The sequence below is a fragment of the Tarenaya hassleriana genome, unplaced genomic scaffold (genome assembly GCF_000463585.1).
Source record: "Tarenaya hassleriana unplaced genomic scaffold, ASM46358v1 Cleome11, whole genome shotgun sequence".
NCBI classification, from domain to species: domain Eukaryota; kingdom Viridiplantae; phylum Streptophyta; class Magnoliopsida; order Brassicales; family Cleomaceae; genus Tarenaya; species Tarenaya hassleriana.
Window position 1 is genome coordinate 3,829,553 of NW_010961290.1, and position 15,297 is coordinate 3,844,849.

Below are 15,297 nucleotides of genomic sequence, written 5' to 3' on the forward strand. Positions count from 1 at the left end.
ACCCCCTCTCTCTCTCTCTCTCTCTCTCTCTCTCTCTCTCTCTCTCTCTCTCTCCCTCCCTTGTGTGCTTAAAATATATAACTGAAAATACACATAGTGCACTCTCCTTTTTAAGGCATATTTGTATTATTCTTTTGGTATTAAGAAAATTTAAATAAATGGTCCCCTATCAATTAAATCACACAATCATCTCACCCGACTAAATACATTTTTTTTGTACAACTTTTATAGTATAGTGACTAAAAAGCCTTTGTTCATTTCCTAAAAGCAATGGGCTCGAAGGATAATATAATCGGGCGTCTTGTGAGTCAGATGCCTAGACACGTATCCGAATCTATAACTTCTAATTACCACTTTCAAATAATAATAAAAATATTGGTTATTATTTAAGATCTGCTTAACTTATGCCAAGATCCATTTGTTAACGATGACCATCATAGTTTTCCCGAACGTGGCCAAGTCTAAAGTTACAACCTTTTTTCCTGTATATAATACAAAACTATATTCTATACGCAGCTAATATGTGGCCGCTTCACTGCCTTTTCCAAGTTCTCAGACACTGCTTTGGTTAAGTTAGGGTCCTCAAAGCCAAGCTCTGCACCCAATCTGCACCAACACAAAGATCAACGGATCCAAATTTTCAATCTTTATGACCCGGCAAAAGAAAAAGTTTACATCTTTCTTCCAACCCAAGAAAATTTTTAGCTTTCACAGTCACAGGAAGTGATCTTCTGTCGTTATGATGTAATAAAGAGAAGGAGTTATGCTGATCTTTCTGTCGGGTTTTTCACTAAAGTGATCTTTCTGTGTGGATGTTGTTAACTTACTTTGGATCCAAGACGAGTTTCTGAACCTCTTTGATTGCCGAGCTGGCTGCGTATAATGATATCTTCCCGATCTGATCAAAACCCGAGTTTTTCAAAGGTTAGGACTAGGAAACGAGACAGTGAAAACCCTTGCGTCTTTCCGATATAAATATATATTACCTCTAGAGTCTGAATCTTTGCCTCGTGATCATTCGGTAGGCATCGGATCTCTTCAGCTAGTCTCACAGCTTCGCCCACGCTCTCGGGGAACAAGAAGTCGAGCAATAGCTGAACGTTTGACTGATAACATATGCATGTGAGAAGAAATTCGATGAAATTAGTGATGGAAACGAGAGAGCAGAAACTTCATAGGTTTCATGCTTATTTACCCGAAGATTCCGGACTTGGAAGGGACATCCTGTAGGGACGAAAATAACTTCACCAGGGTGCTGTTCAAATGACCACGGCTCGATCCCTAAAACACCAGACAGATTTAAGCACGTTCAGCTTTCGGTGTTGCACATACGAATTCATTCAAAGATGTGGGAAAAACCCGGTTCTTCTTACCGTGTTCTTCCTTAAGTTTTCTCTTGTGTTCTTCATTTAGGAACATTCCTTCGTACAATGGTCTTGAGGCCTGAAAGCCAGGGAAACAAAACTTGAAAACTTCATCTTCTTACAAACGAGAACCTCAAAATAGCTTTCACTGATTGATCGAGACAAAAACTCACAAAGTCGTCTATCAAGTAATCGGGCTTCTGGGACATTCTGCAATGCGTTTGGAGATACTCAACCAGTTTTGGAACATCTTGCCGGCGGAAGATATCCCAGCGAGCTCCTGCACTTGTCACGCAAGAAGATTCCTCGTTGTGATGATCTGTTCCATCAACCGAATCTACGACCGGCCTCGTCTCACTATCGTTCTGCTCTGCCTTAGGCCTATCAAGTGAAAGATCGGGTAACTTCCCATCCTCTAATTCAGCCTCAGTGCTCTGAAGTGCATCACCTTCCTCTGTCTCCTCCTCGGGTTTTTCTGTCTCAGGTTTCATCTCTGTAGACCCTTTTAATGTTCCTTCAGATGTGTGCACCAAGAGGTATACCTGATAAATGTTGCCAACATCAGTTATTGTATTGAAAAAACGGGTTAAAAAGTGACTCAAGTTTTGATTTCAACATTGACACCGTGCATAACATGCTTAGTGCATGGCATATCTTTAGCAATAAGCTAAGGTTTATGTCCAGAATCGGCACAAGACAGATCTATTATAGCCGGGAACATACCATGTCACGCATGTTGTAGTGAAGATAAGTCACTGAATCCCCTGAACCAAGTTCTTCATATGTCCCACAAGCCACGTGAATTTTCGGCCCTGCATCGCTCTGCAGCGAGTAATGAGGCAACTTGGCTGCAACGTTCAGAAGACCTAACCGGGGATGTATGTACTCGAGAAGCGGCAGCCTACTGATGAATTCAGGTCTCTGGTAGAAAAGCAACTCCTCGGAAGCACTTGGGCTCGGCCATTCCTTTAACTTCAACAGTTGCGGGAGACTGTTCTCCCGGGTCCTTCCCTCGGCATATGCTTTCATAAACTCACCAAGTCTTATATCAACCTGTCATGAAAAGAAATCATGAATCTTTGATAGGAGTACTCACACAAGTTTTAACAAGAACAGAGAAGACTCACCTCTGACCCATTGAGGCAATCTACAGCCTTCACCAGCGGATCCTGATCTTTCGTTTTTTCATCTGAAATCTCCTTTATATCCCTCCATATAACTTCTGGGTCCCAGTTACGAAGAGAAGTCTCATCAAGTACCCGTTTAATGATAACTGGCCGGCCTTCTGTCCATTGTTTCTCAAAGCTGATTACTCCTTCCGATTTAATCACGTCAAGTGAAGGGCTGTACACAAAGTTGTCACTGCTGTCCTCTCTGTGAGCCAATTTGCAGAACCCGGAATCAGACGGGTCAGAGTCCTGAAGTTCCCCTGCGTATGATGATACCTTACAGCCACTAACCATCTCCTCCGTGTTTTTCACAAGCTTCGCAACCCAATTCATCTTGAATATGCGGCCCAGATTCAAAGACTGTGATCCACATCCTCCATATTCCTTTGGCGGGCAAGGGATGCCCCCGTTGCTGTTGGCTTTCCACTTAGGAAACTTGTCTGAAAACCTCAGTCTCAGCTTTGGAACACCTGCTTTACCAGCTATGTCTTGGGCCGTCCCAATAACCTCGACCGAGGATTCTGCACGCAGGTCCTGACAGCATCTCAGACACAGGTCATAAGAGCAGCTCGAGCAATGACGGTAGTAGTCAACAACCGGTATCCGGCAGACATTGCTGGGTCAAACATCACAACTTTATGTCATTAAGTCATCTCATGAAGACAGACTTGAGTTTAGTTAAGGTAAAAAAATGTAAGAAAATTCAAAAAGCACGGATATCAAAACGACATTGCACTATTAACTCAGTTCGTTTAAAAATTGCTAATAAGATGAATGTGTTGTACACAGCTTAGTACAGTTAAGACACGAACACATGAAAGAACAAAATCACGTACCAGCACATCTGCTCATCTGCTTTCAATCTTGCCCGGACAAGATCTATCTCGGTTCCTGCAACGCCAAGCTATCTAGCGTCAACTGAAATGAAATCTTAGATGTATACTTAATCAGTTACCACTGTGAGACAATATTTCATCTCACCACGTAGCTTCTTCTCTAGTTCTACTTCCGAGCATTGTTCACGATGGATCTGCTTTATTACCGGAAGCACGGCTGATAATAGACGGTAAAGATGTTGCAACCTGTCCAAGATGGGTATTTCCCGAATCTGTACCTGTAACATCACATAAAACCATTTCACTGCCTGATTATTTGGCCCTTCAAAGTTACAAGGGTTTGAATATTTGGATCAAAACATCACCTTTATTGCATTATCAGAGCGTAAACAAGATTTGCAATTGCACAAACCACGACACGAAGGGCAAGCCTTCTCGATTTCTCCGGGAGAAAACTCCGAGTACCTTGAAAGCATGAGACATGGGTACTATTAATCTCGATACCAGAGAATTAGAGGAATTCTTATATATACCGAAATACCCTACCACGTCGAAATACAAGTGCTGCAAAACGCTCTCCGGTTGCATTTGAGGCAACAAATGATTCCCTCTTCGTCTTTCCTCTGGCATTGATGGCATGTCTGCTCCAAAGTTTCTGCAGAAGCATCAGTGCTCGCACCAGAGTAGTCCTGGGAAGTAAAATCAGTTACTTGTATCATCAGTGACATACAACTGCAAGCAAATGTCCGGACCAGACAAGAATCAGCGAGTACATGTCCTAATCCGTGTGGCAATACAGCCAAGTATTCGACTTGAATACTAAACCGACCATGCAAAAATATCTCCCGAATCAAAAGACAGATATACCATGGGACTAAAGCTTTGTTGTGATCTATTGAGAGATGAGTCTATCGCAGCAATGGGTGGTGTCCTATACGGTCTCCAGGTCTCTTCATACTGTCCAGCATCTCTTAATGACTCGTCATTCGACTTCACAAAACGCGTAGAGAAGTTCCTCGTTCCGGGTGCCTCCGATGAGTACCCCATCTGGCTTTTATAACTCTTCTCCTTAGCACTGTTCTTCCTCGAGACCGAACCATTACTATAGTCACCAACCTTCATGCCAGTAAGGGTTGTCTCGAAATTATCGACGTTACCCTCAGCATACGCATCAGATTCATCAAAGGATTTCCTTTTCGCCCTCTTCAGGCTTGCCCGCCAAGCGGAATTAGCAGCCCGCCTCTTGGCCTGGATGTAATGCTTCTCACACACAGTCTTGTCCGGCATTGACATCGCGGTGCATCTCCACTGCTTACCGTCTGATCTCTTGCACCGCCTATCATCTGGAATCCCGACATTGTCCTCGCCATTTCCCGAGACTACTCGGGGATTTTCGTTAACGCTCATTCTAAAACCAAATTACTAGCTCACCAAACTAACCTGCATTGTTCCAACAAGGAGAATAATAAGACTAACAACACTAGGTATCAAACCAAAACATATAAATCCTTGTTGGCTGACAAGAAAACAGGGTAGTGTCCAAAATTAGACTCAAATTTGAAGACAGTAATCGACCAAATAACAATACCCGGAATCCAATTTTACAGGTAATATACCCAAAATCATCAAAAGTGAAACCTAACATTTACCAGGATTGGAGTCGAATTTTAACCAAAGAAAACAAACAAACCAGCAATACCCAGAAACCGATTACTGGATAAAAGGCCAATCAACGAGCAAGATCGATCAGCAATCGTTAAATTCAACACTAAGATGAGCAAATTGGAGAAACGAAACAAAACATTGTTGGACAGAGGGAAATTCTGAAAACCCTAATAATCACATCGCCAATTGGACAGAAATCCCATGGAAGAAATAGTTTCAGAAGACAAGAAACAAAGAACTTGACACCAACATAGACGTATATGACTGTAAATCGGTATATGTATACGTGTGTATACAGAGAGAGACAGAGACACAACTCGACAATGTTATTTGAAGAAAATCGAACGAATTCGAATCACCGACGCGATACCCAACAGCAAATCTCCCTCAAGAACAAGTCTTGAAGACGATAATCCGAGAATCACTAACATCATACAAGTGTATGTATCTTTATATAGGTGTAAGTACATGTGCTCATTCGACGATGCAGGGCAAAAAAGCGACTGACCGGAAATTAGGGTTTGCCGAGGAAGAGGTAACAGGGAAGAATCAAGTTCGCATTGTTCAGAAGACTAATTGACAAAGTCTCCGTTTTTTTTTTAAACTTCCTGTTTTCCGAGTCCTGTCATTCGGACAGAACCTGATAGTTCAACACAACTCGACTTTTGAATTTCCATCACTTTGTGATAAAAGCGAATGAAATGTAAAAAGAAAAAAAAATCTAGCCAATTCAATCCCATACTTACCTAATAATTATCTGTTTTCGATATTTTATATTTTATAAAAATATTTCTATAGGGATAAGTAAAAAAATATCTAATCCGTAAGCCTTTGAATGGTATTGGTTTTTATTTTGGGTTTTTTGTTTTAGTTTTTTGTTTTGTGTTTTTAGTTTTGAGTTTTTGACTTTTGGATTATGAAAGTTTATAAATCTAAAAAAAAGTGGTTTTTAGTTTTTAGTTGATTTTTTTCGTAAAGTAGATTTCCGGGTTTTTAAGAAAATCAAATTTCAAAAAATTTGATTATCGGTTTTTCCACTTTTTGAAATCCAAAAACTCTGAAATTCACCTCCCATTCAACACTTGAAAAAATTTTACAAATTAATTTTTACGTAATATTATTTTATATCACCACTTAACAAATTTTCCGAAATCAAATCTGCTTAGTTTCAGGATTTTGGTTTTCGGTTAAGGTTCGGCTCTACTAAATCATTCAATTTTAAATTTTAGTTTGATATAATGACGTGGCATAACATATATAACCAAATTATGCGAAATCTAACAGATTTTGAACCCCAAAATAAGTACAAATCTTAGTTTTGAGTTCCAACATAACATAAGAGAAGATAGAAGAATGAGAAGCTTCTTCAAAACAAAACCAAAAAAGATATATTAAATTACTTATAATGACATGGCACCATTATCCTATGTGAAAAATCCGTTAGCAAACTCAGGATTTATTTGGTTAACAAAAAAAGTACAATATTTTTTTCGTCACGTACGGAAAGTACACACATATTTTTGGCGATTCTGCGTTATATATTTTTTTTATTGATCGAATTAAATTCAGTACCACGGCTCCATATTACCAAAGGGTACAGATTCTTTACTTGCTCTACTTTACGAGAGTATTCTTCTTGGATCGAAACTTCTTTACCTGCTTTAAATTTCCAATTTTTTATTTTGGAATATATATATACACACAAATAAAGGGGGGCATTATCTGTTTTACAAAAACGAAAACATTTATGTTAGACAAAATTAATGTTTATCATCCAGAAATGCAGATTGTAATTTCGGTGAAAAAAAAGCAATATATAAACTTTTAACAGATAAAAATCAATTAAAAATTCAAAAAATTCCCCAAACATCCAGAAATTAGATAATTTTTTATCCAGAAAACTATAATAGGTCGAAAAAAAATCCTAATATGTACACAAATGCGATATATTCGCATCCTAAATTCACACAAACTAAATCTCTTACCTGTTAAATTAAATATTTAATTGCGAAATTATCGAATCAAAACCTTCAACTGAAAAGAAACAACCACACAACCCCTTTTTTAGGCTCAGCCACTCCGTGTACGTTCCGCTTTTCCTCAGCATCTTTCACCGACTCTAAAGATTCTTATGTGTGTGTATTTATATGTATGTAGTATCGAAACCTTCATAAGTCACAAATCTCTCCGCAAAATCGAATTTTATCATCGACCCAGAAATCAAAATCGATTTTTTTTCAGACCCTTTTCAGGTATTTCAAAGTTTCAATCGGAGGAAGCCACGGATCGGACAAACAAAATCATGGAGTATAGGCCGTTGGATCTAACGATCATATCGGCGAAAGATCTGAAGGATATTCAGCTGATCGGGAAACAGGACGTGTACGCCGTCGTTTCGATCAACGGAGACGCCCGTACGAAGCAGAAAACTCCGGTGGACAAAGACTGTGGCACGAAGCCCAAGTGGAAGCACCACGTGAAGCTCACCGTCGATGATGCGGCGGCGCGTGAGAATCGCCTGAATCTGGTCTTCCAGATCGTGGCGTATCGACCGATCGCTGGCGACAAAATCATCGGAGAAGTCACTGTTCCGGTGAGGGAGCTTCTAGAATATAATTCGAAGTCCGGCGACGGAGAGAAGAAGCTGACGTATGCCGTGAGGCTGCCGAGTGGAAAGACCAAGGGATCTCTGAAATTTTCTTACAAATTCGGCGAGAAATTCACATATGTGCCTAATGGGCCTGGTGTTGCTGGGCCCGGTTCATCAACTGTGGCCCACAAGACCATGGATCAGCCCGTCATGGCTTACCCGCCTGGCCATGGCCCCTATCCTCCTCCCACGGCTGGGCCATCTGGATACGCACCACCTAGTCACGGCCCTAAACCCGGATCGGGATACGCATATCCGCATCATGGATATCCGCCTCCTCCGCCGCAGCATGGATATCCCGGTTATCCGCCTGCACCGGGATACGGATATCCCGGATACCCGGCTCCGGGCCCATACGGGTACCCACAACAGGTGGTCCAAGGGAAACCACAAAAGCCGAAGAAACATGGTTCGTCTGGTCTTGGACTTGGGCTTGGTCTAGGAGCTGGCCTTTTGGGTGGGTTACTTGTGGGAGAGGCAATTTCTGACGTGGCAGATACTGTGGATGCGTGTGATGACATGGATGGTGGTTTCGATTTTTGATTAAATTTTTTCTTTTTTTCATGCAAATGAAAATGATCCTTTTATGGTTTGATGAGATATTTTAGGTGAAGGGGTATGTAATTTTCTTTGAAGATGGTTATGAAATTATGTGATACATATTCTAATCTCGTTGTAGATTTCTTTTTGTACAAAATGCATGGATACGTAATCTCTTCAGATTGACTTAATTTTACTATAAGCTTCAGTTTTAAAAGTGAAATGTAAAAAATTAAACTAGTTAACTTCCTTAACAATTGAACCATCCAAATTTGGATTACATTTATTTATTTAATTAGGTGTTATCATTTAAAAAAACTCAAATTGTTAACATTTACAAATAAAAATATCAGGTAATAATTCGAGTTAAAAGGTGTATCTATCCAATCATCAATGAGATCTAAGTCGGATACCAATCGAGAAACTCGACCATATTGACTAATTTGAACACCTTCATGACCCTTTATTAAAAAAACATAATATTTATATGCATATATTCTTCCATATGAATATTTATAGGCTTACAAAATGACACATTTATGCTATTATATAATATATTATGAAACTAAATTACATGTCCAAATGATCTTGGAACTAAGTGAAATTGATTGTAAAAAAAATCAAATCAATCTTGAATACGTTTCGATTTAGAGGAAAAAAATGAAATAAAAATTAAAACTGCGCATCCGGGGAATCGAACCCCGGTCAGTACCGTGGGAGGGTACTATGATACCACTACACCAGATGCGCTTGTGTACTTTTAGAATAACTAAAATAATTATATTAAATATTATTGACAACAACATCAACATCATGAATATTATCGTGTCTAAACATTTATATATTTCCCACAGAGAAGAAAATATATAATTTTTCAATATCATGAATACAGTGAATAAACAAAAAAAAAATCCTAATCAGAAAGAAAATAAGAGAGCCCAATGTCTTACTTAAAATCATATCAGCCCGAGTCCCAACATATCATACCAAACACATCTCTCTCTCTCTCTCTCTCTCTCTCTCTCTCTCTCTCTCTCTCACACACACACACACACATTGATACACACACAAACCCTAATTTCAATTCTCTCCCCATCTCTGAAACAATATCTGGGCTGGACTCTTGGTGCTCTGAAATGGCAACAAAAGAGGCAAAAAAAGAAGCTAGGAAAGCAGAACAGAAGAAGGCTCCTGAACCCAAAGAAACTCTTCCTCAAGAACAGGACAACCTCCCACTTCTTTCTTACAAGGTAGTATCCCCATGCATATACATACATATACCATGTATGAGCATAGGTTTGTACGTATCTAATCACGTATTTCTATATTTTTGGGTTTGTATGTTGTTTAGTTTTGAAACCCAAGATAGAAAAAGAACCCATGTTCTCTCGCATGTTGTTTTTTGAAATATTAATTGGCTTTAAGATTTTGCTCTGCAGACATGCAGCTTGGCAGTCTCCATTCACTGCGAAGGCTGCAAAAGAAAAGTTAAAAAGATCCTCACCAGCATAGAAGGTGTTTTCTTGAATCTCAAATTTTAATCTGCAAGGATATTTTCGTCAGTTCGTATAGCTTTCAAAATCACATCAATGCGTTCAAGAATCAAGATCGCTGTAAACTATCGTTGGTACTATAATGTTCTTGAACGGTTGCATCATTTGATTGACGCCTTTTTTTTTGGGGAATTTTCTTTTGTGGGTGTTCGAATATTTTATGCAATTTTTCATTTTCTGCAGGTGTTTATAAGGTAGATGTCGATGCGAAGGAGCATAAGGTAACGGTGATCGGAACCGTCAAACCGGAGATTCTGACAAAGAAGCTTCTTAAGGCCGGAAAACTTGCCAAGATCTTGCCGGAAAACTCCTACCCGAAAGAGAACAAACCGGAAAAACTCGACCCGGTTAACAAAGGTGAAAAGAAAACGAAGAAGAAGAAACAGGAGAAAACCCAACTCGCTGACGACGGAGCTACCACATCCGGCGGCGGTCGTTGCCACGGAGCTAAACCGGAGACCGGTAAAACCGGCAGCGAGGCTATTAAACCCCAAACCGGTAAGGAAACCGAGAAAAACGGCGAATCCGGTAGTCCGGTTAATGAGGAGAAGACCGAAAACAAGGAGACTGTGAATGAAGCTGCCGGTGATCCGTCACCGGCGGCGGAAGGGAGCGGCGAAGCCAAAAAGGCTGAAGCAGGTGGAGACAGCGGCAGTGGCAGTGTAAGTAAAAAGAAGAAAAATAAGGGTCAGAAGGGTTCTACCAATACACCTGCCCGCACGAAATCACTTCGTCCTCCAGTCCCTCAGGCGAATCAGGACCGTCCATCTAATCACATCGACGGAGATCATGTGATGACCAATAATATTCTGCCACCTCACCATATGTATGCTTATCCACCGAGTTACTATGCACCTCCGCCTCATCCGCCGGTGATGTACGGTGTGAGCTACCACATGGCGCAGCCTCCTGCTACCGTATACGGTGAGTCATATTATACATCTCCGTATTCGTACTCGTACATGCACGCTGGGTCTGCACCGTCCGATCAAAACCCCTATCAATCTCGACCGTCCGATTCGCTCGAGCCGGTCAACGACGAAAACCCTAGCGTTTGCTCCGTCATGTAAATTACCAAAATGGATCCTACGGGGAGACTTGGAATGCTTATGCAATTCGCATGAGTGATAGTATTTTGGTAATTTACGTAATTTGTCGTATTTTAATAGATATTAGCTTTTGTTTAATTGAATAATTTAGCTTTCTTTAAGCTTTTGGAAAGCATCCTCTTCTTTTTTTTCTTCACTTTATAGTGTTGGCTAAGTAAAAGGAAAGGCTCAAAGTCGTCTTTGCTATGCTTAGTGCAATGAGACATTATGATGTGTAAAGTGTAGAAGCTTATTTGGCATTTTTGTACTTTTGTTTGCTAATTGCAATGAAATACTTTATAGTTTTAATAAATTGGTGGTTGCATAGTGATGTTGTAATCGATTATTCGGAGATAATTAGAAAATGTATATTGGGAAATGATTTTTGGTAAAATGATTATACAAAGTTTAGAGTCGTTACAAAAAGAGTTTGTGGCAAAAAAAAAAGTTTATTAATATAAAATTATTTTGTTTCGTTTTGTCAATCTCAAGCTTCGCTAAAATGTTTGAAAAGTGGATATAAATTTGTGAAACTCAGATAATAAATTTAGAACTACTATCGATGTGCGTTGAAAAATGTGATTTGACTTTCAAAATTCTAATTTCATTGTCGCATTTACTGCCTAAAATAATGGTATGTTTTTATTCTTAATTTTTTTTAATAAATTATATACACGATTTAATTTAAATATTGATGTTGAAGTAACAATAACATATCAAGAAAACTATTTTTAAAATTTGTATTACTTAAATCTATATATGGTAATAATAGAAAAAAGGGAATAACACTGAAGTAATACGTTAAGAATAGTAAGAGAACAAAAAATTGAGATATGTAAATATTGATTGATAGTTTTGACTATATAAACATCTATAACTATACCAGTTAAATAATTTATTTCGTTTTTAACGTGTAATTTAGCTTATTTCATTTGAGTTTAGGTTTTAGAGGAAATTTATATTTTATGGTATTTTCTTTTTTCACCTTTCAGTTTTTTCCATTTTATTACTTTTATTTTGTCACCTGTTTGCGATGTTGGCTTTTTTAAAACGTTTGTACGAAGCCAACTATGTGTGTCTTCGATAAAAGTGAGGAAAAAAAAAAAGAAAAAGAGTAGGGACAAAAGAAAGGCTGGAAATTGCATTGCTCAAGAAAGTAGGGACCCTTCATATATCAAAACACTCGTACATACATTATAGGTGTATAAAATAAAATAATATGCATACGCATCTTTATTCAAAACGAGACAAATGAAAGATATAAAATGATTACTTATTAAAATTGAAGTCTAAAATAAATATTTTTACTAATCTATGTACCGTAAATCATGTCTAGATTTTTGGGGGGGGGGGGCATTTATCTCCCCTCTATCGGGAATCTACTCTCCCGTGTCATGCTTTGATGTCCAGGAGAGAACGATTTCCAAATTGTGAAAGCACCCAAAAGTAATTCAATTTTCTGATGAAGAAATCATACCGAAGAGAGTTGTAGCAATGTGTTTTTGGACTCACTAATAGCTACAGTTGTACGGAGAGGACATGGATCTAAGCGTAGTAGTTCAAGCTCGCCTTCTTCTTGGCCTGTACTTGTATTATACCTTCATTGAAATCTTCATGATTCACCTGTAATACACCAATTTCCATTCCTCATTATTCCTACCATCACTCAAGGTAAATGTACCCGAGCGAGAGAAATGTACCTCGGTTGCATCCCGTCGGAGGGCAAGCATGCCTGCCTCGACACACACGGCTTTGAGTTGAGCTCCGTTGAAATCTTCAGTTGATCGAGCAAGCTCTTCGAAATTTACGTCTGGATGAACATTCATTTTCCTCGAGTGAATCTGCAAAATCATCGTCCAGGCAGGATCAGAAGAAGCAATTATTTAGAAAACAATGATTGATGAAGCAAAAAGGGTACACAACCTGTAAAATCCTGGCTCTTGCTTCTTCAGTAGGGTGTGGGAACTCGATTTTACGATCCAAACGACCAGAACGCATGAGGGCTGGGTCCAGAATATCAGCACGATTAGTTGCTGCAATAACCTGCGTGCGAAAAATTCTGAGTTGAAAAGCCTGTGACCAAATACATAGATTTTAAGGAGGGGTCAACACGGGGGGGAGAACCAACTGTCGACTGAACCCGTCAAGCTGATTGAGCAGCTCCAACATTGTCCTCTGCACCTCGCGGTCTCCGCTAACTTCACTGTAACCCATGAGGAAAGCAGCAATAAGTAATGGGATTTAGCGAAAATTCAACATAATACAGATATAGCGGGATAATATGGCCGTGACATCACAGATATTATACCTGTCAAAACGCTTTGTTCCAATTGCATCAATCTCATCAATGAAAATAATGCAAGGGGCTTTCTCTTTCGCAAGCTGGAAAGCATCGCGGACAAGTTTTGCACCATCTCCAATGAACATCTACTCAAAAGAGTGCAGGTGTAATATCCATCCATTGCATAATTTGACTGAAACAGTACTTTGTAAAAGTTATGGCCGCAAGGGCTTTCGTCGTACCTGCACATACATATAAGTGTTTCGTTTACGGAAAATTATTTCTCTTCAAATTTTAGAAAGGGAAAATGATGTCATTTTTAGTGATAATATCATGTTTCCTATTTTTTTTCTATACGATCCCGCTCTTTATGAGTCATAGGGAGTACAATAGCTTCAACAAGCTCTTCTATCTGTTCAAGTAACGACATTGTGAAAAATGCTACCATATATACTAAAAAGAAAGACCACGAATTAGGAGAAAAGGTTAACTTGCCTGCTTTTCAAGTCCTCCAATATCATTGTAGTCTTCAGTTGGTTTTTCATCGACCTCCATTGCTTTTACTCTGGAATCATACTCGGACGGCAGAGTATCCAGAATCAAGTAACTATCTTTGTTAACCCCAACCAAGTCGCCAGGCTTCAACGTGTCAGGATCAACAAGCCCGACAACTGGGAGAAAGATGGTCTGAAAATTAAAATGAAAAGCACGAGATCCATGCGATCTTAATTTCCAAGACTCATACAGAGATAGAGATTATGCCACCAGCAACTCCCTCCTTAATTCTGAAAATGTTCGTCTAAAAGAGATAAGATGATATACTATTTTACCTGGCGGGTGGATGTTTTCAAAACAACACATTTTCCCTTCCTTTGTGAGTCAAGATCGATATTGGCTTCATCTTCCTCAGCATCATCCTCAGGGTTCATCTCCAAAATCTGCAAATCAAGGTTCTCAATCAGAGACTTGTTTCATAATCACTCACAAAATCTGCATTGAAAAATGTCTAAATTAAGAAGCGAAGCCAAGGAGGGTATCACCACATTCAAAGATCTCACAAAGCAATATAGACGTGGCTACTCAACGTTTTCTAACAATCACCACACAATCAACTCAGCACTCATGTAATGCATAAAAAAGCCAAAACAAATCCCTTATATGCAGAGAGAAAATCAAAGCAAATAGTGACTAGAAGTACCTCAACGATATTGCCGACCAAGTATGGTAACTGTTTGTTGAGCTTAATCTTTTCCTGGTTCTCCTTTATCTTATCCTTGACTGATTCCAAATCGAGGTTCGTTCTTTGTAGCTCTTCCTGAAAGCAACTCAAAACATAGATTGCTTAGATTTCGAAATATATTTGCAAAGAACGATGATTCACAGGAACCTAAAACGGAGAAAAAATTGCCAATCTGGTGATAAAACACCCCTACAAGCAGAATCTAATCAACCCTGAATCCGGAATGATCACATCCTTCATCTGACGGAAGCAGAAAAATTGTGGTACCAAAGGACAAGCGATAGAGAAGTTTAAGAGATCATTATTTTCATCAAAAACAAGTTCAAATTTCACAAAAAATAAGAAAATAAATACTGAGACGGGGATCAGAAGCCAGAGCACACAAACGCTAATCAGTGTCCATATGATCAAACGGTAGCGAGGAAATGGGAAAGAGTGAATCTAACAAAACGAACTAACAATCTGGGAAGGAGACAAAAGAAAGCGATTGATAAAACCCTAGACAGACAGAGAGAAAGAACAACCTTGAGTATGCGATTCTCATTGTCGAGGAGACGAGAAGCTCTGACAATGTCTTCGGTTGACATTGAAGCGAGCTGGTCTTCCTCGAAGCTTGTGTCTTCCGCCATCGCCGTAGCCATCTGGAGAATCAGCGTGCAACCTTCGAGGGAGCGAGACAGAGAGAGATCGACGAAGAAAGAAAGAAATGTTTGGCTTTTGAGTGAAGAAAGCACATTTAATTTTAAAATATAATAGCACATGTATCCGTTGTCGTCCAGCGGTTAGGATATCTGGCTTTCACCCAGGAGACCCGGGTTCGATTCCCGGCAACGGAAATATATTTTATTTTCTTTTTTCTAAGAAAAAATCTTTTATATCGATAATTAATAATTCAAGGGGGTGGAACTAGG

General features: G+C 39.2%; 3 protein-coding genes, 2 non-coding genes and 1 pseudogene across 5 annotated transcripts; 3 read left to right on the forward strand and 3 right to left on the reverse strand.

The window, feature by feature from the left end:
- Positions 1-361: 361 nt before the first annotated feature.
- On the reverse strand, positions 362-5,633 carry LOC104805886 (lysine-specific demethylase JMJ25). The gene is made up of 14 exons (XM_010530592.1): positions 5,543-5,633; positions 4,237-4,809; positions 3,916-4,058; positions 3,735-3,834; positions 3,515-3,647; positions 3,370-3,424; positions 2,492-3,149; positions 2,088-2,417; positions 1,538-1,906; positions 1,374-1,443; positions 1,196-1,281; positions 987-1,106; positions 828-898; positions 362-606 (listed from the first exon to the last, which is right to left on the reverse strand). The coding sequence occupies exons 2-14, from the start codon at positions 4,774-4,776 to the stop codon at positions 507-509; spliced, it is 2,775 nt and encodes a 924-aa protein (XP_010528894.1). The 5' UTR covers positions 4,777-4,809; positions 5,543-5,633; the 3' UTR covers positions 362-506.
- A 1,528-nt stretch (positions 5,634-7,161) lies between these two features.
- Positions 7,162-8,334, forward strand: LOC104805887 (protein SRC2 homolog). The gene has a single exon (XM_010530593.2). The coding sequence runs from the start codon at positions 7,166-7,168 to the stop codon at positions 8,225-8,227; it is 1,062 nt and encodes a 353-aa protein (XP_010528895.1). The 5' UTR covers positions 7,162-7,165; the 3' UTR covers positions 8,228-8,334.
- A 569-nt stretch (positions 8,335-8,903) lies between these two features.
- Positions 8,904-8,974, reverse strand: TRNAG-CCC. The gene has a single exon. It is a non-coding gene; the product is annotated as a tRNA-Gly (tRNA).
- A 235-nt stretch (positions 8,975-9,209) lies between these two features.
- LOC104805888 lies at positions 9,210-11,196 on the forward strand. The gene is made up of 3 exons (XM_010530595.2): positions 9,210-9,474; positions 9,664-9,739; positions 9,961-11,196. Exons 1-3 carry the CDS (start codon positions 9,361-9,363, stop codon positions 10,845-10,847), a joined length of 1,077 nt encoding a protein of 358 aa, XP_010528897.1. The 5' UTR covers positions 9,210-9,360; the 3' UTR covers positions 10,848-11,196.
- A 926-nt stretch (positions 11,197-12,122) lies between these two features.
- Positions 12,123-15,069, reverse strand: LOC104805889 (annotated as a pseudogene).
- An 81-nt stretch (positions 15,070-15,150) lies between these two features.
- On the forward strand, positions 15,151-15,222 carry TRNAE-UUC. Its single transcript has one exon. It is a non-coding gene; the product is annotated as a tRNA-Glu (tRNA).
- The last annotated feature ends 75 nt before the right edge of the window (positions 15,223-15,297 follow it).